This window comes from Carassius gibelio, chromosome B4 (assembly GCF_023724105.1).
Source record: "Carassius gibelio isolate Cgi1373 ecotype wild population from Czech Republic chromosome B4, carGib1.2-hapl.c, whole genome shotgun sequence".
NCBI classification, from domain to species: Eukaryota; Metazoa; Chordata; class Actinopteri; order Cypriniformes; family Cyprinidae; genus Carassius; species Carassius gibelio.
This window is the reverse complement of record NC_068399.1, coordinates 7,859,729-7,885,532: the sequence shown is the minus strand read 5'-3', so window position 1 is coordinate 7,885,532 and position 25,804 is coordinate 7,859,729. Positions and strand designations below refer to the sequence as shown.

The window sequence follows — 25,804 nt, the reverse complement described above, 5'->3', positions numbered from 1 at the left end:
GACAATGTCAAAGTGAAGTACTACACTATGGCCGTTATTCTGGACTGTTTCGAAATATTCATACAGGGGCCATCAAATCTTAAAGCTCAAGCTCGGTCATATTCCCACTACAAACACAACACAACTATGAAGTACCTTATTGGTATTACACCACAGGGCCCAATTTCATTCATTTCAAAGGGATGGGGGGGCCACGTCAGCGATAAGCACATAACTGATAACTGTGGGATTCTGGACAAACTGTTGCCTGCGGATTTGATGTTGTCTGATCGTGGCTTTGACATACAAGACAGTCTGGGACTTATGTGTGACAAAGTAGAGATTCCTGCTTTCACAAAAGGATGCTTTCAGCTTGATGCAAGAGATGTGGAGAGCACAAGAAATATTGCCTACCTCCGAATTCATGTGGAAAGGATGATTGGAACAGTCCGCAACAAGTACACTATTTTGTCAGATAAAGTACCGATTCACATGCTGTTGCCATGCAAGGATGAAGACATGACATTCCTTGATAAGATTGTGTCTGTATGTTGTGCTCTGACAAACATTAGCCCTAGTGTTGTGCTGAAATAAATGTGCATTAAATACAGCCATAATTGTCTGTTGCATCCATACTCAAAATATTCACAATAAACACTTAAATGCATGTGTCTTATAAACAAGAAGCAATAACAGTATGATGTGCAAAAGCAAGAAGTGTCATACAATCATATGTTTTTCAGTGTTTATTTGCAAGTAGTGCAATCTGAGAACACAGAACGGTGTAGTGCAGTTGGAATGCTTCAAGGTAAAAAAAATGGACATAGAAAATAGTGCAATTTCTTTTATAACAATAATAAATACACTTTTTTTATGAAGTCTTTCACTACTATAAATAAATAGGTATCTATGAAATAATTACAATGGACACAAAAATGGATGTATTGCAAATTATAAATATAGTAAACAATAATACAATAACTAATAAAAAATAAAAATGGAGGTAGTGCAATTTCTTAGGTAATAATAATAATAAAAAATACACATTTCTTATTTCTTTCCATTCTATAAATAAATAGGTATCTATACAATATATAATATATGTAAATATAACATACAATATATGTCTTTGGACAGCTGTGACTAAAGACATGCATCACAAAACCAGGAGTCACCTGAGGCAGTGGTTGCATCAAGTCCAACAAGAAAGGTGGAACCACTCCGTCGCACAGTTATTGTTGTCCGTGCAACCATGTCATCCAGTCCCTCAGGCCCTTGCACATGCACCACATATTCTCTTTATTTTCTGTGGGCCACTATTTTTTAACCTCTTACTTGTGGGACTGTTAAAGTGTTACAAGATTTCACAGCCATAACTCTTGAGGGCTCTGTTGTGGAGGCATCTTGTGTGCAGTGGTGGCAAATGAGCTCATGGAGGGAAACCTTCAGGGAAAATTCCTGTGTATTTTGCTGACATGACTCCCAGAACTTGAAATCTGGCACAACTCGGACAACAACGAGATCTTTCTGTGTCCTCACTACAAAGACACAATATTTGGACTCAGTCGCAAAGATCTGTGTCTGCACCTGTGTGTAGTGTCTGTGGGCTCGTTTAAGTTGAAATGTGTTGTCCACAAGTTGGAGACAGAAGTCCCTGTCACTATCACAAGCCTCCTGGACAGTGGTATTCTTGTTCTTTGATGGACACTTTATTTCCAGGCAGACTTTCCCACAGCAGATAAAGTGAAGTAATTCATCGGGTGAAGCGCCTAATTCTGGAAACCCAGGGTTGATGCTCAATTTTCAGGTCAGTGTGGTGTGGTGCGTGTTTGGCCTGAAAAGCACTCCTTGCAGTCTCCTCATGCTCAGTTCCCCATCTTGTGTCTTGCGTAGGCAACAGTGCTGTTGGGTAGCACAATTTTCTCACCGTGGACACAGCCGGCTTCTCAATGTTGCAAACAACAACAGCATGCATAGCTGACGCAGTTTCTCTCCCTGCCCGTACTCCATACCAGGCAGATGACTTATGCTGCTTCGTGTGTGTGCTGATGATCTCGATGTTGAAGATGAATGTCTTTCACTGTTTCACAGTGCTGGAGAAGGACAGAGAGTGGAGCATGATCAAACTGTGGGTCACGCAGACGGTCTTTCAGGGGTTTTGGCATTACAGGTGGCTGGACAGTGTCAGCGTAGTCCTTATAGTAGGTATCCATTTTCGACAAACAAACTGCCCTGTTTATACCTTTAATGTTCACTCCAAGAAAAAAAACAATGTAAAAATTACTTGTTTGCCTTTTTTAGGTTATTGGGGCACTAATAACACAATTAATAAAAATAAATAATTATATACCACCCAGTTTTTTAAATATAGGCCTCTACCAAATGGTTGAGATGCTGCTTGATGGTAAAAGTACCTATTACATAATTATAAATGTATAATAGCATTTAAATGATCCTTTAATACCTACAAAGACAAAATTGTTGAAAGTTTAAAATGTAAAAATACCATGAAACAATTCATGTCAAGTTCAAGTCAACATTTTAACGACAATTGTATTGTCAAAAACATATGGGGCCCTCTCCAACTTCTCAGCTCTGCTGTGTATAATCTCCAAAGAACTTTTGTTCTTGCATTGAATGAACTCAAAAATGAAACATCTTTCAAATAAAATGCGCAAACAAACTAGGACCTATGGGAACCTTGGCCACGTTATTTTCGATGGTATGCTACGAAGCATTCCCTCTCTCCGATCAAGCACAGGAAAACATTGCACTTCCCATTTCCATCTTGACACACACCCTTTGGGTAGAGGCAGCACCAACCCCGGTTGTCAGTATGAAGTGGCAAATGTCCATAGTTGTTGTAGCGTACATCTGGTTGTGGTTTGGGGGGTCTTGGGGGGAGGCACTTCTTGGTCCACTGTGTTTTCTAAAGTTTTAGAGCACTTCATGCTTCCTTCTGCTGACCAACTTTATGGAGATGCAGATTTCATTTTCAAAACAGGACTTGGCACCTGCAGACAGTGCCAAAGCATCCAGTACCTGGTTTAAAGACCATGGTATCCCTGTTCTTAATTGGCCAGCAAACTCGCCTGAACTTAACCCCATAGAAAATCTATGGGGTATTGGGAAGAGGAAGATGCAATATGCCAGACCCAAGAATACAGAAGAGCTGAAAGCCACTATCAGAGCAACCTGGACTCTCATAACACCTGAGCAGTGCCACAGACGTATCGACTCCATGCCACGCCACATTGCTGCAGTAATTCAGTCAAAAGGAGCCCCAACTAAGTACCGAGTGCTGTACGTGTTCATACTTTTCATGTTCATACTTTTCAGTTAGCCAAGATTTGCTTTCTTTGTATTGCTTACGAAGCATCTCAAAAAGGGGTCGGATTTTGTAAAATCGGTCAGGGCTCCCATCACACTGCTGATTATCATTGAAGTGAATGTAGCGACGTAATTGCTTGAATCGCCTCTGCGGCATGATATCAGCAATCTCGTTGAAGCGTGATGCAGGGTGCCAGTAGTCCTCCATGGCCAGGAAGTCAAAAACACCCAGCATAGCAAGGAAATCTTCAATCTCACCAGGGTTAGTCTTGATTGGATCCCCCAACTCCTGGGCAGAGTAGAGATTTGTTTGATGAGCAATATGTTAAATCATCTCATAGGTGAAGATCCCTTTGAAGTATTGGAAGGGTGTTTTGACAGCATCAGGGGGTGCAAAACTTGAATCAGGAACCTGGAATTCCTCAATATCGACATGCTTCCAGATTCTCCTGGAAATTCACCTGGAAATGATGCACCATTATATATAAATGCCAACATGTTACAAAAATCATATATATTAAACCATTTAAGTATAATAACACTATAACTGTAACATATTGATAACAATGCATGAACAGCAGTGTTTTTATTCCATGGAAAATTGTGCATTTTAATAAAATTAGCATAACTTCACCAAACTGTTACCATGCCGTTGAGCTGTCATTCCATGCCAAGGTTTACCATGGAGTGCCAACTCAACCGTATGGTCAATCATGTTTTAAAAAAATTATTTGACCATTATAAGAGGTTTCTGTTTTGCATCAATTTACATAATTCTGTTAAGTAACCTGTTAGATGATACAAAATGTTGAAAAAATAAACTCACCTTTGAAAGTACAGCCAAAAATAGTCCAAATGTAAGAGGTGATTTTTCAATTTTAATCTTGCTAGCAGCATGATGAGTGAAAAGGTCTACTGTCAAAAAATAGCGTGACCTCTAGTGGATGTTTGTAATATGTAATATGTATACATGACATTTAAATTAAATTCATATATACGACAGTAAAGTATAACATCTGAATATTAAATTATATAACTTAAGTCGACATTGAAAATATGGAAAATTTCTTGGGTTAATCATCCAAAATACGGGAAAATTTCAACATTCATCTTCTTGTTGCTAACCCTCTGCTGACAGCAAAAATTTGTACTACAAAACTGCTGCATTAACTAAACAGGTTGTGAAGCTAGGTCTAATGTGACTTTGCTTACCGATTTACGTGAAATTGTGCTCTCACAACAACCACGCTATCTTAAAAATCCCAACACCACGCTAAGGTTGCTTTCAAGTAAGCAAAAGGATGCATTGAAAACACCTGTTTCATGGGAAGGGCAAGGACTAGCAACAGGACAACAGTACAGAGACTCACAGGTCCGATGGAGGGGCTAACAGGATTTTTTACAGGAAAATACTAAAACAGGAAGACAGCAGGAAAATAACTCAAATATGTGAGAACAGTAAAAAAATGGGAGGGTTGATAGCTACAAACTACACTTTTGAAACACATAGATAAAAGTTTATGTGTGAATGGTTGTTAGCAGTTGTTAACTAAACTAGCTGCTAGGTAGAGCGCAGCTCACCTTTGTCAGGATTACTGTATTCCCACTGTTTGCCGGATTTAATATCTTCATTGAATAATGACTGAATACATAAGCTTAAGCAACAAAATATTGTTTATTTTTGCAACTTATCAGTGCAACTTTTGCCATTAAGTGTAGCAATGGCATATTTAGAAACAATTTAGAAATAGTACATTTCAGAAATTCAGGTAGCTTATAGGTGCTGGAACCTTCTGTAAAGTGTTTTTTAAGTAAAACACAATACTGTCAATTACATTCAGAACATTGGAAACCCTGACTATTAGAAAACATCTCTCTGTTGCTTCAGAGAGCAACTCTTAGTAACATACTAAGTCCAACTCTCAATAACCTTGGCCAAAACAATAAAGAGTTTAACATAAACTGCCAGTTGCACCAACAAAAATACATAATTCAACATAAAGTCCAAGCTAGCTGCTATATGTTTTGCGTTGAGGTGATACTTGAGGTTCGATCATGTGCTGCGGTGATATGCGAACGCTAGTTGGTGCTCCAGTATAATCGGTCCACCGAAACTCATCCAGTGAGAAACGTTCCGCGGTGCAAAAATAAGTTATAAAAAATGCGGGAAATTTTTTTCTGTAACTAATTAATCTTAATTAACGCGTTATTTTTTGTGTAATTAATTAATCTCAATTAACGCGTTAAAGTCCCGGCCCTAATATATATATATATATATATATATATATATATTATATATAATATTAGAGGTCCAAACAATAATCTATCCTTATATAAACGGTGATTAATGTGTCTCATCTTGTGTTTAGGGGCATGGCACACTTGGTACTGCTTGAAGACATCGCGGCGCGTAAGGAGAGAGCGCGTCTTTAGAGAGCGCACAGATATGTTCGCGGAGAGTGACGAATGGCTGTTCAGTCGCTTTAGGTTGCCCAGAGAAGTCCTCATTGATTTATGCAACTCACTGGAACCACACCTAAGCCACATCACCAACCACTCTCATCCTATACCACCTTATCTCCAAGCCTGTGTTATAACCCATGCTTTCTTTTTACCTGTGCCCGTTATGCCAGTGGATACACTTTTAAATAACAAATAATTTTTCCTGGCTTCCACCTCCGACAGCAAAACCTCACGTTCATTATCGTTAAAGTTCTTTTTCTTTGTCTTTTGTTTCGGTGCCATAATTGTCTTGCTCTGTACAAGTGCCTCGTTGTGGAAAGCCCTTATATGGAGCTGGTTTGGGCGTGAATTATGCTAATTACTGACCTCTTGCACGCGGGCGCTCATTTAGAAGACTCCAAATTCACTAACAGATGAACGAGTTTAAGAACAAGCTCATGTGCGTACGCACGTGTTGTGAATTAGGCGGAAAGTTCTCGTGAGAAGTTCAAATGTGCGTATAAATAAGAAAATTGTATGCAAAAATTAGTGAATGAGACCCAATGTATCTATAAACTGTATCTAATTTGCATATTAATGTGTTGTGGCAACAGTAATAAAAAATTAAGTTTAATAATGGAATTTATAACGTTTTCATAATAATATGTAATATTTCATATGAATATTGATATTTTGTCCTCCCAAACTAAGGGAGACTGCTAAGACTAGTTTTACTAGATAGTTATAAAAATTTTTTCAAAGTAACTATTTTAAATCAGTTACATAAAAAACCAGACATTTGTCTAATTTGATACTATAAGGTTAAACTGATTGCCCTTTGATTAACCGCTAATTGGTCATACTATCACTTAAGACACTGTCTTAACATAACGGCTTTGTTCATGCAACTGGCCTGTGATGTCCTTTACAGTGGCCCTGTTTTGTTACAGAAAGTCATATTTGTTATATTTCTGTAAGAGTGTTTCATTTCATCTTTAAATAAACTCAGTCATTTTTAAAGACTAAGGAGAAATTTTTGTCATGGTAAAAACTTCAAACATTTGTTATCTTTGAAAGTACCCAAATATGCTCTTAACAGGACATCCATTTGTCCTGTAAAACTGTTAAATGTTTGAAATTCACTAAAATATAATGTCTACTACAGTGTACAAAAGTCTGTTCCTGGGTCCCAGGAGGATATTTAATATTTTTTATTTTATTTTTTACTTTTGTGTACAAAAATACACTTTTGCCTAAACAAATGATGAATGGATTTAAAATGTTTACTCTGGGTGCTTTCACACCTGCCTCATCTAGTTCGGTTGAATCGTACCAGAGTTCGTTTCCCCCTTTGGTGTGGTTCGTTTGGGCAGGTGTGAAAGCAGCAATCACAATCGGGTGGCAAACCAAACAAGCGTACCGAGACCTGCTTGAAGAGGTGGTTGGTGAGAACATGATGCAACCTCGAACAGACCCAACTGCAAAAAGTACTGATCATTTTTGGACTAAACCAGCTGCCGTAGTCAGCTGCGCTGTGCATTATGGGATGAGGAAGTGTTTGTTCACAGTTTGCACTACAGCATGGCAGCTCGTGGACAAACCTGGAGTAGTGAGAAGGTGCAAAGCCTCATAGAAATTTGGTCTGATGACCATGTTAGGTGCCAAAACTCACAAGAACATCACAATCTTCTCATTGTTTAGCAAACAACTCAGGGAAAGGGGTTTTAATAGAGCTGTGGAACAGTGCCGGGTTAAGGCAAAGAAGCTCCACCAGCAGTACATCCAAGTTCGGGATGCACTTAATTAAACAGGCAGCTCGGGTAAGGAGAAAGACAAGTTCCCCTGATATGATGACCTCAATAATATACTTGGACAAAACCGGACGTCGATCTGGTGGATGTTGTCGAGTCCCATGAAAGTACAACACCATCCGCTTCCAATGATGTTACTGATGCTAGAACAGTTGACCAAGCTACCACATCTGATATCGATATTGATTGTGAGTTTATTTCATTTTTGCAATTACCAATACAAAGCACTTATAACAGAAGTTATGGTGTAACCTTAGGTATTGATTATACTTTGCCATGCCAAATATGACGGCAAGTTAGGTTACTTCACATTAACCAGAAGCTGATACAGGAATGTCTGAAGATCCAGGTACAGAGAGCAGTGCCAATGAAGAAGCCATCATAGGAGGGAGACTGCCCATTCCTGGAGCCAAAGCTCGAAAAAGAAAGATAAAGTCTTGCAAAGCTAATGTTGACATCCAGGCATACATGATGGACAACAGAATGATGCTGACAGAATTGCATAGAGCTGAACAGAGCAAAGTGGCTCAAGAGGCTGCCTGTTTTGAGAGAATATTGAAAGCACAACAGGAGGCTGAGGAGAGAAGATTCCAGGTGATGCAGGCACAGCAACAGACCACTAACCAGATGTTTCTGCAACTAATGGGCACTCTAGCAAGTGCACTGAATCCTTGTCAGTCTCCACCTCATTCCTCAACAATGCCAACCTGGACCACGACACCCCCACCAACATCAATCCCTAGTGCTTGGTCCTTGCCCCACCTGTTTCAGCCAACTGCCTGGCTGCAAATGAATAATCCACATCACCGCCATTTACATTTTTCCCCCTCAATTATGTCGTAGTAACAAGATCTTATGTCGTAAAAACAACATATAACATCTCGTTATTACGACATAGCCTACGTAAAATGACAAATTTTCAACCACTTTAATTTGTGGAACTGAACTGTGCTGACTCTGCCATAGTATGTCAGACTGTCAACAGTAAGCACAAGCCAACTGTTTGTTTGTAAAACAATGTAAACATGGATTTTTGGATTTTTCTTTGAAATCGAGGGGTTTAGAGGAACATATTCACAAAATGAAGGAGGACAAGTTATGTTTCTGAATTGTAGTCTATGTGTTGATGTAAACTATAGACAGGGGTTTGTAAACAAGATGGTAAACGAAGAAATTATGATTAAATTAAACTACAATAATTTGTTAACCATTTAAGATTCACCAATCGTAGGCCCTGTGTCTTTTTAGAGGTTCGTTCATATCAGTTTACTGAGCAGGATTTGGCTACCACAACCATAAATGAACATAACATCCAAACAAGTCATGTTAACATTTTGTGATTAATAGAAAGCAACCCATTTTTCATTTAAAATGAACAAATAATGTTTATGTTTTAAGTGGGTTGATGGAAAAATTAGTTTATTAAATAATATAAAAAACAACCCACTAGGTGGCAGCAAGTCACTGCCTTAATGAGCGAGTCATTCAATGGAATAAATAATTCTAATAATTCCTAATTCATTCAGGAAATAAGCAATGATTTTGTCTTTAATAAATAGGTTATTGAATCGTTGGCTCACCAGATTCATTAAAAACCCTAGAGTAATGAAACACTGTTGGTGAAATTGAGCGAAAACAGACAATATTGAAATTTTTTTCCGTATAAAATGCAACACTTGTTTAATCAGTTACAAAATCACTTACAAAATCAGTTTCACATTGGCAGTCATGCAGATATTCTGTAAAAAAGCACTCTTGCTTTTGATGTTGGTAAACTATATGATGAAACTATATAAATAAGACAAAAACCCACACAAGGGTATTTTTTGGCTCATATTTAATTTAGTGGCGGTTTGCATTCTTAATAGGCTTTATTCTACTAAGCTAAATCGAGAGACTAAGACATTAGGAAAATGTGCAGGCAATATTAGCAAACTGGGTTCAGTATAATAATAACATTGAGCAATAGGCTACATTAAACGGGAATCACTAACTATACTTTTAAATGCTAAAAAAAAGACCAAACATGCAGAATAAGTGAATAAAAGAATTACTATATAAACAAATATAATTAATTTTAATACATGTAATTCTGAATTTATTTTTGTATTACTCTTTTTCTTTTTTACTTTTATTTAACTTTACCCATAATAGCTTACAGTTAAGCATGTTTTTTATGTTATCTGTTGGGCATTTCCTGTCTGGTGATCTATAATCATTAAATCTTATTTTTAATATATTTTAACAGATAGATGCTACTACTATAGGAGAACTTAATAATGACAACTTGTCAAGGTACATTCCCATCTTTGCTGACAGGATTGCGGCAAGGGCTTTCTGTAAGCAAAATAGCAAAACAAGTTAATCACATACAAGACAGACTGCTTGAAAAGCTAAGACAGAAGATGGGAATAAATAAGAGAACAGAAGCTTATGAAGGCTCTTCTGAGGACTTTGAACCTAAACACAGAAGGGATATGAAGAACAAAGATGGCTGAGAAAACAACAAAAATTTAGATAGGTTGGTTTCACGAGGGTAAACAAGTAAGCAAGCGTTAAGGTGGAGGAACTAGAACCATCGATATCTGGTGTTCAATATGTTCGATATGTGATGAGTGGAAAACTGCCTTCATCACCCCTACTGGCCACTATGAGTACTTGGTGATGCTGTATGGACTTGTCCACGCCCCCTCCGTATTCCAAGACTTCATCCATGAGATGCTCCAGGAGTTCCTCCATAAGTTCGTCCTTGTCTACATAGATGACATCCTCATTTACTCCCGGAGCCTAGCGGAACATCGTCGCCATGTTGCAGAGGTCCTGCAATGCCTGAGGCTATACCTCAAAGGCCGAAAATTCTCCTTCCATCAGCCCTTAGTGCAGTTCCTTGGGTATAACATTGATAGCAGTTGCATCTGGATGGACGAGGGGAAGGTGAACACTGTAAAAAACTGGCCCACTCCTACCACCATCAAAGCACTCCAACGATCCCTCGGCTTTGCCAATTTCGATGCTTCATTCAAAACTATACTTCCATCACCAACCATCTAACTAGCCTCCTCCATAACAAACCCAAGTCTCTGTCCAGGACCCCATCCGCCACAGAGGCCTTCAACTCCCTCAAGGAGGCCTTCATGACCGCTCCACTCCTGGTGTATCCTGACCCCAATCGACCCTTCGTCATCAAAGTCGACACCTCCACCACCGGAGTGGGAGCGGTCCTGTCGCAGCAGCAGCAGGGGAGCCCCAGCCACCTCCATCCATGTGCCTTCTTCTCTCGGAAGCTTAACCTGGCAGAGTTTAATTACGCCATCAAGCTGGCTCTGGAGGTATGGAGGCATTGGCTGGAGGGAGCCAAACACCCTTTCCTAGTCCTCACAGACCATAAGAACTTCGAGTATCTACGCATCGCCAAAAGGCTGAATCCAAGACAGGCCCGCTGGGCGTTATTCTTCACCCGCTTCAACTTGTCCATCTCGTACTGCCCAGGGGCTAAGAACATCAAGGCTGACACCCTGTCGCGGTGTCACGCCCCAGAAGAGTACCTAGTATAACCTGAAACTATACTTCCTGAGAAGATAATCGTCAGTCCAATCACCTGGTCCGCCGAGACCCTACCTTCCTTCAATCCTTCTCCCAATACTCCGCCGGGTTGCCCTCCAGGACGTCAATACATCCCCCAGGACACGGCGCAACCTCCGTGAAGTTGGCACCCCATAAAAATAAATAATCACCAAAATTGTGCCATTCGTTTGTGCTACAGAAATGAACGTTTGTGATGGTTTGGTGTTTGAGATAATAATTTTTGACTGTGTGACGTCACTCTCCACCCCATGTCGCCCAAATTGTTTAAAACCAGCGCAGTTTGTTTGTGCTCGATTTGTGCCCATTTGTGCCGTTAAAACAAACACTGTATCTATTTTCCTTCCGTAGATACATCCAAAATATTTTCGGAGGCTGTGACGTCACTCTCCACCCCAGTTCATCTAAATCTTAAAACAGGTGTCATTCGTTTGTTCTCAATTTGTGCCGGTTTGTGCTGTTGAAATGAACGTCAAATATATTTCTCCTTTTTAGAAATAACAAAAACAATTCTGGTCAGTGACGTCACTCTCCACCCCAGTTCGTCCAAATCTCTGAATGAGTTCTGGAGCAATCTAGAAAAGTAATGGGTTGAAAGCCACATGTCTTTCTATGAGTTTCTATTTCTAATCTGAATAAAATATCATGAAAAATGAGTCTCCTGCAAATATTTTTATGAGACTATGTCTACACCCCCACCCCCTAAATATAAGAAAATATATTTCCCAATAGTGTTGAAGGCTTCTACAAACTATTTAGTCAGTAAACATACCACTGCATAGTTTTTTTTCAATTATAAAACACTAGACAGAAACTTAGAGATCATATAAGTGATTTATTTGAGGACTAGAAAAATACAATAAGAATAATTTGAGTAAGAAAAATAAGAATAAGAAAAAAAAAGAAAAAAAGATTTAACTTTGTTTGCCAATTACAGAACATCCTGAGATTGCTAGAAATGCATCTTTTACAATGAATTATGATGCAAATAAGTGCTGATGTGCTGATGGCCACTTATACAGATGGTAATAACACAAATGTGCTATAAAGTAAATAATCCACTCTCTCTATTCATATAGATGCGTTCACTTTGATAGCCGTGATCATTCAGTAATAGCAAGCTGATTTGGGCTGATTTGCACTCAAACAGATGGTAATCATGCCGATACATTCACATTCAACATAAAACACACTCTCACATATATAAAAACTGTTTAAAAATAAAACAAACAAAGGAAAAGGCGATCGCTGTAAGTTCCGCCTCCATTAGCTGACAGGTGCGTCAGAGCGTGTCTCGAGGGAGCGCCAAATTTCATTCATTCTTTTTTCCGATGGATCGCCTCATTCTTGTTCTGTCACTGTACGCTGCAAAACCATGCCGTGTTTTTACTACCAAGACACAGTTTCCAACCATGAGTTATTCCATAACGGATGCAAAAAATTCTGTCACTGAAGAAATTAAACGAAAACAAAGGAATTATGATCTATATTACAACATTATTGCTTAGTTGGACTAAACGTTCTTCATGAGATGTCGTTCAGTGGACCCTTACCTTCCTAACTAAACCGGGATTTACAGCTGTGGATGTGTTTATGACTCGTTATTATGATGGATCTGGTATGTACAGCGTTTCTAATGTTCATGTTTGTATGTGTACTGCTTACACAAATGTAGCAAATACAGTCTTTATAAGCTTTCCATTGGAAAACAGTGATCTGTCGTCGATGCTTGAGGCTTAGATATTTACAATGATACATAGATTTTCAAGATTAAATTTGTCCCGTTTCATTTAATCTATTCATAAACACTGACACGTGCGAGTTGAGTGGCTTTGAGGACAAGGGTGTAGGAGTGCAGGCTAAGAGGTTTTAACTATGACCGCTTCTTTTATATAACAAAAATTAACTTTTTACAAACAGTGACATCACTCTCCACAACATGCAATCGAAATCGTTCCAAAACGGTGCCATTCGTTTTTGCTCAATTTGTGCTGGTTTGTGTCATTCAAATTTACATTGTATCTATTTCCCGTCTTCAGAAATAACAAATACAAAACGTCACTCTCCACCCCATACTGTCCAAATCCCTCCAAACCAGTGCCATTAGTTTGTGCTGGTTTGTGCCCATTTGTGCTGTTAAAATTAACATTCTATCTATACCCCCTCCTTTAGAAATAACAAACATAATTCGGGACAGCGACATCACTCTCCACTTCATCTAAATCGCACCAAACCGGTGTCTTTAGTTTGTGCTAGATTTGTGCCGTTGAAAGAAACACAGCAACTAGATCCCCTCTTAAACGTAAAAAAAAAAAAAATAATTACACACCCCACCCAATGCAAAACGTCAGCAAAATTGCCTCAATTGTTTGTGCTGCTTTGTGCTGTAAATATTTTTGTTTGTGCGTCACTCAACCACACACATACTCCATTTACCCAAAATCTTCTTTGATTGTGCTATGTTTGTGCTGGTAATATTTAGTTTTTTCCTAGTCAACTAGTCCCATGTTTATATTAAATAGATTAATATAATAACCTATTAAACCATCCTTTAATAAATAGGCATTTATAGCCTATTCCACGCTCACGCGCACATAAAGCTTGCCGCAAAGAACTGGAAAGTAGGCTTATTGACTGCGAAGGGGGGAAAGAAGGTTGGCAACACTGGGGTGTGACTGAGGCGGAGATGGAAGGAAGTTTCGTTGAATCAGGAAGTGATCCGGAAATGGATGGTATGGATGGCGGTGAATTAAAAAAGTTCGGCAAGTAATTGGAAATTAGTGGAAAATCGCAAAGAAAGAAAACGTGGTATCAAACATCTGGATCAGAAAATGAAATAGATCAACAGCAGATTAGAAAACCGAAAGTAGAATTCAAAGTACCGTATTTTTCGGACTATAAGTCGCACCTGAGTATAAGTTGCATCAGTCCAAAAATACGTCATGATGAGGAAAAAAACATATATAAGTCGCACTGGACTATAAATCGCATTTATTTAGAACCAAGAGAAGACATTACCGTCTACAGCCGCGAGACAGCGCTCTATGTCTTCAGTGTAGACTACAGGAGAACTGAGCAGCATAGAGCGCCATCTCGCGGCTGTAGACGGTAATGTTTTCTCTTGGTTCATTTCTCTTGGTTCATGTCAAATTAATTTTGATAATTAAGTCACACCTGACTAAGTCGCAGGACCAGCCAAACTATGAAAAAAAGTGCGACTTATAGCCCGGAAAATACGGTAATGCTAAAATTGTTGTATAAACCTAGTTAAAATAACAAAGGCATTGAAAGAAGTGATTGGAAAAATTGTAAGTGCAAAAATGACAAGAGATGGAAGACTACTGACATTTTGTAAAGACAAGAATCAACAGAAAGCAGCTGTGGGATTAAAAACATTACTAGGAATAAAAGTATCATGTTCAGTAATGGAAGATAAGAAATGGGTAAAAGGAGTGATTTCAGGGGTTTCGACAGATATGTCAGTTGAAACATTTAAGGAAAACTTGTCAGGGGCAAGTGTGATTGATGTGAGGAGACTGAAATATGTAAAAGATAAACAAAAGATGGATAGCTTGTCAGTTATGATTCAGTTTGATGAGGAATAGTTGCCTGGTAAAGTGTTTATTGGGTATGTAAGTTACAGAGTTCGGCCATATGTACCACCACCAGTTAGATGCTTCAAGTGTCAAAGATTTGGTCATATTGCTGAAAGCTGTAAGGGAAAACATCGCTGTGCAAGGTGTGGAGATGATCATGAATACGGGAAATGTGGACATGGAGTTCTTCCAAAATGCTGCAACTGTTTAAGTAATCATAGTGCAGGATATGGGGGTTGTAAGGTAAGGAAAGATGCTGAGAAAGTTCAATGTCTAAGAGTATTTGAAGGAATTTCATATGCAGATGCATTAAAGCGAGTCCAGAAAAGCACAAAGACGTGTAACGTTACTGAAAACACAATCCCGCTGGAAGATCCATCGGTAGGGGTAGTACCACATGCAAACAGTAGTAAAAAAAATGAAAATACCTTGTTGGTTGATAAGATGTCTTTTATTGCATTTATAGCAGAAGAGGTTAATTGCTCAGCGTAAAACAGAAAGGCGTATAGAAAAATCAGAATAATTCTAAGGGCAGCTGAAAAATACTTAAACGTAGAAGAAGTAACAATGGATCAAATAAATGAGAAATTAAAGGTAAAGGTAACAAATTCTCAGACAACATGTGGTGGATCTTAATGGTGTTAGCTATTCTTCAAAGGAATGCCAGAAGTTTGATATCAAATGGTCTAGAATTTAAGAAATTTGTGGAAGATATTAGTGATAAACCTCATGTAATTTGTATTCAAGAGTCATGGCTTGTGCCACATTTAAAATTTGAGTTAAACGGGTACTCCGCAGTTAGAAGGGATAGGGAAATTGGTACTGGTGGTGGAGTGATAGCGTTTATAAAATCTGATCAATCCATGTAAAAGATTAAATAATGAAGCTTTGACTAAAATAGTGGGATGACACAAGTCTAATCAGGTGTGGTGTGGAGATTTTAACGCACACAATACATCATGGGGTAGTATACACACAGATAATAATGGAAGGGAAGTGGAGAAATTTTTGGAAACAAATAATTTGGTATGTATAAATTAATTTTCTGAAATGATTGTTAAATCTAAAACTGAATATTTCATTTTGGATACATCCAACCTAGTAGCACAGGTTGGATGTATCCAAAATGAAATATTCAGTTATAGATTTAACAATTATGTCAGAAAATCTAGCTAAAATAAGTATGTGGAACATAATAGATCAAAATATGATGGGTAGTGATCATTTTCCAATTAATTGTAAAATTGATTTATGAATATCTAAAATGGATATTGGAATGATTTTCTAGATGGAAATTTAAATCAGCTGATTGGGACATATTTCAAGAAAAAAGTGAAAGGAATTAAATTAACTTAAGTTGTTTAATAGAAGATATAGAGCAATATAACAATAAAATCTGTGAAAGTCTTTGTAAAGTTGCAGAAGAAATAGGAAAAGTATAGGTAGATTAAAGTAGAAAAATGTACCTTGGTGGACTGTTGAGTGTAGTGAGGTAATTAAAATAAGGAATAGATTTTTAAAGAAAGTAAGGAAATCATATTAATTTGATGTTTTTATATTGTATAAAAGAGCACAGGCTATAGTAAGGAAAGTGTGCAGCTAAAAGAAAGTACTGGAAAGAATATTGTGACAAAATAGGTAAAAATATAAACATTAGCGAGATATGGGGAATGATTAGGAAAATGGGGGGGAATACAAAAATCTAATAGAATTCCAGTTTTGATAAGAGAATATAATCAAATCATTAGTACTAAAGAAAAGGCTGAGGTGTTGGCAGAAGCATTTGTAAAGGTGCATAGCAATAGCAATATTTCAGATAATATGAGGGAATTAAGAGAAAAAATGGTAAGAGATAATCAAAAAATGTTAGATAAAAAAGAATTAACAGAGGGTACTATGGATGCTGTTTTTACATTATATGAGCTCAAGCAGGCCTTGGAAGGAGTTAAACATATGTCACCAGGGAAAGGTGAAGTATGTTATGAAATGATTAAACATCTTTCAGATAATGGACTAAATGTTATTTTAAGACTTTATAATGAAATATGGAGGCAAGGGAGACTTCCTAGCTCATGGAAATGAGGTATAGTGGTGCCAATAGCAAAACCTGGGAAAGATAATAGGGTTCCAGCTAATTATAGACCAATAGCGTTAACATCTAACAGATCAGAGTGGGTTTAGGAAAGGACGTATAGCACCATAGATGCAGTAATTTGCTTAGAAAATGAAATAGGAAAGCTCAAGTAAGAAAAGAAATGGTTCTAGGAGTATTTTTTGATATCGAGAAAGCTTATGGCATGGTATGGAAGAAAGGGTTTTTAATTAAATAAGGTCAAATGGGCATTGATGGGAAGTTGTTTAATTGGATTATGGATTTCTTAAAAGAACGGAAAATACATGTAAGAGTAGGTAAAGGATACTCTGATACCTATGTAATTGATAACGGAACTCCTCAAGGTAGCGTTTGCAGTCCTGTACTTTTTAATATTATGATAAATGGTATATTTGAGGCAATAGGATCAGAAATAGGAAGGTCATTATATGCAGATGATGGAGCCTTATGGGGAAGAGGAAGAAATTTAAGATATTTAGAGAAGAAAATGCAGAAAAAGCAATAGATACTGTTGAAAGCTGGACTAACCAGTGGGGATTTCGTCTTTCAGTAGCAAAAACTCAAGTAATTGGTTCTCAAAAAAGAGGAAATCCCCTGAAGTTAAATTAAAGTTATATGAGCAAACTTTAGAGCAAGTGTCTATTATTAGATATTTGGGAGTATGGATGGACTCAAAGCTAATATTTGGAGCAAATATTCAAAAGGTAATCGATAAATGTAAGAAAGGAGTTAATGTGTTGAGATGTTTGGCAGGACTGGACTGGGGTGCCACAAGACACTCACTAAAGAAAGTATATTGTGCATTAATTAGATCATCGATTGATTAAGGAAGAATAATTTATGGATCAGCATCAAATACTTTGCAAAAAAAAAAAACATTGATACAGTTCAAAGTCAAGCATTAAGGGTTTGCTGTGGAGCTGTTAGAACTAGAAATGGGAGAGATGCCATTGGATCTACGTGAGCTACAGTTAGTAAAACTGGTCTACTGGACAAATATTAAAGATCATTTTTTAAACCATCCAGTTAAATATGTTTTGGGAAACTGCTGGGAATATGAACAATCACAGGTTAAAAGCTTTGGATGGATAATAGAAAAGCAAACTCAGTAAATAGGTATTAATAATGTTAATATTAGTCCTACAGTAGCATTGCCAGTATCTCCACCTTGGTTTTTCTCAATGCCTTCTGTGGATCTCCAGATATTTAAAAATATAAAAGATGAACAAAATCAAGTTCCTAAAGTGATAGTAGTACAGTAGCATTTTGAGAGTGAATATTTCAGTTTTTTACAAAATTACATAGATGGTTCCAAAGACCCAGTAACTGGAAGAACAGCTGCAGCTATGTATATCCCTCTTTCTAAGTATAAAGCTGCAAAAAGAATCACTAATTATATATCTGTATATACTGCAGAGATGGTGGCTATTTTGATAGCATTGAAATGGATTGAAGAAGTTAAACCATCTGCAGTAGTAATTTGCTCGGATTCATTTTCAGTTCTTACTAGTTTAATAAGTGGGAAATCAGATTCAAGACAAGATTTATTAATAGAAGCTTTACAAATTCTATATAGATTGTGTCAATTAAGACTTTCAGCAGTATTTTTATGGGTGCCAGCTCATGTTGGTGTGGAGGGTAATGAGGAAGTGGACAAGATAGCCAAACAGGCCCTTAAACACAATGCTATTGATTTAGAAATACCTTTGGGTAAATCTGAAATTAAAAGTTTAATTAAAAACGCTATTAAAAATATGTGGCAGGAGAGGTGGGATAAAGGAAATAAAGGTTTGACATCTGTATAAAATACAAAAACAAGTTGGTTTAGTTAGAATTAGTTATGACAACAGAAAGGAAGATACAGAGAAATGCTCTTCTAAGAATTGGTCATTCCGCCCTCTACAAATCACTTCAAATGATAGGAAAACATTGTTCTGTTCAGTGCAATAAATGTGGATTTCCAGAAACTGTAGAGCATGTAATAATCAATTATATAGCAAATGAACGGGAAAGAATTAAATAAAAAAACAATTTAATTATTGTTGGCATCAATTCTTTAACTTTGCCGAATATACTTAATAGTTCTTTCAAAAGATATGAAGCTCTTGTTTTGTTTTTGAAAGCAACTAATTTATATAAGAGAATATAGAAAGGTAGGGTATGTTTTTTTCTTCTCCTGTTTACGTCTGATATCAATGCCTCACACTCCATCCCAGTAGGTGGCGGAATATGCAACAAAGCTGGTTTGCTAACCGCCATTAAACATTAAAGAAGAAGAAGAAGACGTCATTTTCCCAGTATTTCCCATATTTCCCTCCTCTAACCACTTCTCTCTCTCCAGTCCAGCGTGTGGCGCTAAAACACATTCGTGTGTTTATCAAACATCATCAATCCTCAGAGGAAGAAGATTCGTTTCACCGCGCTCTCTGTTGTTTTAATGTGGTGCTGGGTTAATACAAACTTTTAGAAAATTATTTTATGTAAACCAGTAAAATACAGTTTTTGAATCAGGTCAGTAAATACATGTAATACTCTCATCATCATAGTCGTTACTAAGTGTTGAAGCAAAGAGAAATATATAGGGAAGAATATCAGCTGAAGATGGTGTTTGTTGAAGAGGAGATTGAGGAGAACACGAGTGAAATAAAAGAAGAGGAACCAGAAACGTGGAAAATAAAAGAAGAGAAACCAGAAACTTGGAAAATAAAAGAAGAGAAACCAGAAACTTGGAAAATAAAAGAAGAGGAGCCAGAAACCTGGAAAATAAAAGAGGAACCAGAAACCTGGAAAATAAAAGAGGAACCAGAAACCTGGAAAATAAAAGAAGAGGAACCGGAAACCTGGAAAATAAAGGAAGAGGAATCAGAAACCTGGATAAAAAAACGAGAGGAACCAGAAACCTGGAGAATAAAACAAGAAGAACAAGGAGGTTGGTCTTTATTCATATTTAATGACTGTGTGTGGTACATTAGTCTTATGAAGCATTAATCCTCTGGGTCTGAGGGGGTTTGGTGGTCCTGGAGAAGTTTTGAAATGGCCTGGACAATTGTCCTCTTTCAGTATCTTAAAAAAAAAAAAAATGGCTAAAATTTGATTACACTCTAATCAGCAGAAACTGTGATACAATAATATGTGAGCAGCATAAATGTAGCCTTCATGTGTTTTTGATAAAATGACATAGTGAAAAACTAAAACTTTTAAGTCACTAAAATAAGAACATAAAACACACTTTTGTTCACAGGACGTTTGAGAGTTTTTGCTAGGGCTGCTCGATCACGGCCATATGTCCAAAACTTTCTACGAGTGATTTACTTGAAGACAGAGGTGTGTTTGTGTTTGTGTGTATTGTTGGTTTAATTTAAAGTTTGAATTTGAAATTATTGCAATATAAAAGTAGGGTAAACATAACTATTATGCTCACCAAAATCTAGATTAAAACATTCTCAGAGCACAATATATTACAATACAATGTTTATTTATATAGCACATTTAAATCAAAGTCAACCAAAGTGCTGCACAGAGAATGCAAAACAGACCAGTCAACAACATGGTAATAAACAATAAAACACAAACTAAAAAACACACACTGTAAAATGGATGAGTGTTTACTAACGGATCATTGCACAGTAAGTAAAAAATATATATATAAAATATGTAATGCCAAGGAGAAGGAATACGTTTTAAGAGTAGACTTAAAAACCGTTAGAGATGAGGAAATCCTGATAGGAACTGGGAGACTATTCCACAACTTAGGGCCAACAACAGAAAAAGCACGATCACCTCTGTTTTTGAGACGTTCCCTGGGAACTTGCAATAAACCAGAATCAGCAGATCTGAGTGCTCTTGCCTTAGTATATGGATGTAACAAATCGGATTGGTACTGTGGAGCTTGATTATGAGGACATTTATAGACAAACAGTAAGATTTTAAAATCAATTCTATATTTGACTGGCAGCCAATGCAATGTAATCAAAACTGCTGTAATAGACTCATATTTGTGTTTCCAATTAGGAAGCCGAGTCGCTTCATTCTGAACCAACTTTAGATGAGAAACGCATGAATGAGAAGCCCCGATATACAACGAGTTTCAGTAATCCAATCGTGATGTTACAAAAAAATGCATAACTATTTCAAACTTCTTTAAAGACAAAAAATTTTTTTCACCCTCATCAGAAGACGAAGATGACAAAAACAAGCACTTATCTGCCTATCAAATTTAAGATTATTATCGAACTAAACAACTAAGTTTCTTGCACATGAAGTTCTATATGGAGTAACAAGTTCAGATTCAAAATCATGCATACAGTGGTCATTTGGGCCAAACAAAATAAATTCAGTTTTATTTTCATTGAGGCTTCCTAAAGGAAGCATAAAAAAGAGAAAACGGTACTGGACCAAGAATTGAGCCCTGAGGGACACCAGACTTTAAATACGTCTCAGATGAGGATTGGTTTCCAATACTAACAACATACCTCCTGTTGGTGAGATATGAACAAAACCACTGCAACACCGTGCCACAAATGCCAACACAAGTTTCAAGTATTGTATTCTGTATTGTATTGTAATATATTAAAGTAGAAAAAGTTTAAAGATTAACATTTTATTTTAAATGACAAAAGCACTTCATTTAAGATATACATCATTAAATGCAAAAAGTCCGGCTGTGCTTAATGGTACATTTTACACCCCTGTTCCCATTAAGCTCACATCATGTTTTATTAAAAAATCTTGTTTATTTTAAACAAACTTTTTTATGTAAAAAAAAAAGTTTTGACATGCCCTGGACATTTGTGCTTTTTCAGTATCTTAAAATACTAATGATTAAAGTTTCATTACACTACACATTACATTAAATAATTCTAAAACAAAATCCCTCTTGAGGAAAGTCTCTTCACTCGGCGGCCATATTTGTACATTTTTGCAAGCTGGGGCCAGTTACATTTAGACTTTATTGTTGTCATATAATTTTCTGCACTGCAGGCATTAACATGCAAAATACCATGTTTATAACCATTCAACAAAGTATTTGCATTTTATATTTATTTTTGTATATTTGCATTACATATTCAGTATCAGTCAAAGCAGTTAGTAAGCAGATAAGTGCTTGTTTTTGTCATCTTCGTCTTCTGACGAGGGTGAAACCATTTTTTTGTCTTTAAAGAAGTTTGAAATAGATATCCATGTTTTTGTAACATCACGATTGTATTACTGCAACTCGTTGTATATCGGGGCTTCTCATTCATGCGTTTCTGACTGAAGTTTGTCCAGGTACAGAAACCGAATAATTAAATGTAAAATAGCACTGTAAAAATTAAGCATACAGTCAAAACAAAATTTATTCAGACACCTTCAAGATTCCTCACATTATCAGTTTATTTGCTATAGTTTAGAAAATGGTAATAAAATATGACAAGAACTCAGAGTTAAACTGTCAGAACAAATTAATCTTGATAATTTCAGATAACTTTGATTTGTAATCCATTACATGTCTTTCTATCAAACAAAACTTAAGACAACAGTCAATACTTTCTTGGCCAATTACCAAGCAATGATTAACTGTGTTTAGTCTGTGGTGTGAAAAGGTTGCATTAGCAATTCCACAAATGAGAGCCCAGTTCAGTGTTACCGTCTGTGAGATGCGGCTCTCTCTCTCGTGCGCACCGAGCACAGAGCGAGTAACCAGCTGCTCATTTCAGCTTTTCCACGTCTTGTGTTTGAATGCTTTAAAGTTTTTTGAATGGTTAAATTGGCAAGTGGCAAGGCTTAATAACACATGAAAATGATACTATGAAAATGGTAGTATGTTTTTTAGGGGGAAGTATTAACAGGATAAAAAAAAACGAAATAACTGACATGGGAAAATTAAGTCGGGTAGAGGTTCCGAATTTCAGTTTCGATTACATTTAGATTAATCATCCAGCCCTATATGACGCTAGTTTTACTCCAATCAAACGGTCAAATGCTCATGAAGTGACTGTCAGGGCAGTTCTGGAGATGTTGTTCATGTGTTCACGTCCTTATTTAGTGAGACAGCAGACGCCTAAATCACCGGAAACTCGTTCCAAACCCGTAAGACCTCCGTTCATCTTTGGAACACAGTTTAAGATATTTTAGATTTAGTCCAAGAGCTTTCTGTCCCTCCATTGAAACTGTCTGTACGGTATACGGTCCATGTCCAGAAAGGTAAGAAAAACATCATCAAAGTAGTCCACATTTGAAGCATCAAAAATACATTTTGATCCAAAAATAGCAAAAACTACGACTTTATTCGGCATTGTCTTCTTTTCAAGGTCTGTGAGATTTCAAAACACAGCAGTTTAGTGATATCCGGTTCGTGAATGAATCACTCGATGTAACTGGATCTTCTATCTTCTACTCGATGTAACCAGTTCACCTAATCGAATTATTAACAAAATTCAGGAGGAGCACGATCAGATAATCATCCAATTTGGCACAAGTGCATCTCGTTTAGCTAATCATCTTAACTAGCACACAAGCATATACAGTCGTGGCCAAAAGTTTTTAAAATTACATCAATATTAGTTTTCAAAAAGTTTGCTGCTAAACTGCTTTTAGATCTTTGTTTCAGTTGTTTCTGTAATGTACTGAAATATAATTACAAGCACTTCATACGTTCAAAAGGCTTTTATCTACAATTACATGACATTTATGCAAAGAGCCAGTATTTGCAGTGTTGGTCCTTCTTTTTCTGGACCTCTGCAATTCGACTGGGCATGCTCTCAATCAACTTCTGGGCCAAACCTGACTGATAGCAACCCATTCTTTCATAATCACTCCTTGGAGTTTGTCAGAATTAGTGGGTTTTTGTTTGTCCACCTGCCTCTTGGGGATTGACCACAAGTCCTCAATGGGATTAAGATCTGGGGAGTTTCCAGGCCATGGACCCAAAATTTCAACATTCTGGTCCCCGAGCTACTTAGTTATCGCTTTTGCCTTAAGGCACGGTGCTCCATCGTGCTGGAAAATGCATTGTTCTTCACCAAACTGTTGTTGGATTGTTGGAAGAAGTTGCTGTTGGAGGGTGTTTTGGTACCATTCTTTATTCATGGCTGTAATTTTGGGCAGAATTGTGGGTAAGCCCAATCCCTTGGATGAGAAGCAACCCCACACATGAATGGTGTCAGGATGCTTTACTTTTGGCATGACACAGGACTAGGGATGGGTACCAAAACCCGGCATTAAAATGGCCCCGGGGCTAAATTATGGAAGACCGTAGTATCAGTAAGATCTGACGGTATTGGTTCTGCTTTCGGTACTGAAGGTGAAAAATTAATGTACTATGTATTTTTGCTTAATAATGTTATCGTGCACATTTAATCTCACCAAACATTTCTAATGTGCGATCATATTAAGACGTTTGTCTGTGAGATCTGCGAGATCTCTCATGTGTGCTGCGGAGGCTGTCAGTCACACACACCGACACACACACACACCACAACGAGAGTGGCGCATGCACAGACATTACCGTATGAAAACTCCCGCTTGATAATAAAGAGTGACGATGGCGAAGAGATTTGCTTAATAATGTTATCGTGCACATTTTATCTAACCAAACAGTTCTAATTTGTTATATTATTAAGACGTTTGTCTGTGAAATCTGCGAGTTCTCTCATGCGCGCCGCGGAGGCTGTCTGTGTCACACACACAAAACAAGAACAAGCACGGCACGCACACACACGCATAAGGGGCCATTCACATATCATGTCTTTTGCGCGCTCAAGTTCGTTATGTCAAATGTAGGCGCGCGTTATGCGCGCTCATAATGGAAGCGTTGCGACGCGCACGCGGTGTGACGCACTCGTTTTTTCCAGGCGCATCCGCACCGCATCGAGTTAAAAACATCTAAACTTTTCAGAATGCCGCAAGAGCATTGCAGGTCATGTAACTTCCTCACCTTTTCCGTAAAAACGTTGAAAGCTCAGCCAAGATGAAGGAACAGCTGATAGCTGTATGTGGATTTTTAAATTAATTTTGTAGCAGTGCTACTGCAAGCAGATTTTAGTGCTGCAAAATCCATTTATCTATTGCTGAAATTTCCGCGTCTTCATGGAGAGATCAGGTCATGGTTGCTTAGAAACGGCAGACTCCTCGGGAGCGCAGGTGGCCGAAGGCTTTGGGGAAAAAAAAAATCAGAAAGCGGCGCGCCTAGAGTTTTCCACGCGTTTTTAGACGCGATATGTGAATGGCCACTTACAGGACGAAAACTCCTGCTTAATAAAAAAGAGTGACGATGGGCGGAAACAACAAAACGTTCCAAAGTGTGGTTATACTTTACTAGAGTTGATGCAGACAACACTGGTTGTCATAAGTGCAACAAAATCTTTGCATGTAAGGGCGGAAACACAAGCAAACTGTCAAAGCATCTTTCAAAAGTGCATTATGTGCAGACAGAGAAATGCAAAGTTTTCGACTGCCTAACACAACGCAAAGTACCGATAAGAATACCGTTAAAGTACCGGACCGTTAAGCAATATCGGTAAGAGTAGTAATACCGTTAAAACCTTGACTATACCCATCCCTACACAGGACTGATGGTAGCGCTCACATTTTTATTCTCCAGACAAGCCTTTTTCCAGATGCCCCAAACAATCGGAAAGGGGCTTCATTGGAGAATATGACTTTGCCCCAGTCCTCAGCAGTCCATTCACTATACTTTCTGCAGAATATCAATCTGTCCCTGATGTTTTTTTTTTGGAGAGAAGTGGCTTCTTTGCTGCCCTTTTTGACACCAGGCCATCTTCCAAAAGTCTTCGCCTCACTGTGCGTGCAGGTGCACTCACACCTTCCTGCTGCCATTCCTGAGCAAGCTCTGCACTGGTGGCACTCCGATCCCGCAGCTGAATCCTCTTTAGGAGACGATCCTGGTGCTTGCTGGACTTCCTTGGACTCCCTGAAGCCTTCTTTACAAGAATTGAACCTCTTTCCTTGAA

The 25,804-nt window shown here is 37.7% G+C and overlaps 3 protein-coding genes across 4 annotated transcripts in view; 1 reads left to right on the top strand and 2 right to left on the bottom strand.

Moving 5' to 3' along the window:
- Window positions 1–25,804, bottom strand: part of LOC127955956 (zinc finger protein 501) — a 315,828-nt gene that overhangs the window by 158,804 nt on the left and 131,220 nt on the right. The window lies entirely within an intron of this gene.
- LOC127956046 (zinc finger protein 93-like) overlaps window positions 1–25,804 on the bottom strand; it is a 235,215-nt gene that overhangs the window by 95,880 nt on the left and 113,531 nt on the right. The gene's annotated exons all lie outside the window — the stretch shown is intronic.
- Window positions 19,236–25,804, top strand: part of LOC127955934 (zinc finger protein 658B-like) — a 97,830-nt gene continuing 91,261 nt past the window's right edge. Inside the window, exon 1 of the mRNA XM_052553599.1 lies at window positions 19,236–19,782. Coding sequence (XP_052409559.1) covers window positions 19,455–19,782 — 328 coding nt within the window. The 5' untranslated portion in view covers window positions 19,236–19,454. The remainder of the gene's footprint in view (window positions 19,783–25,804) is intronic.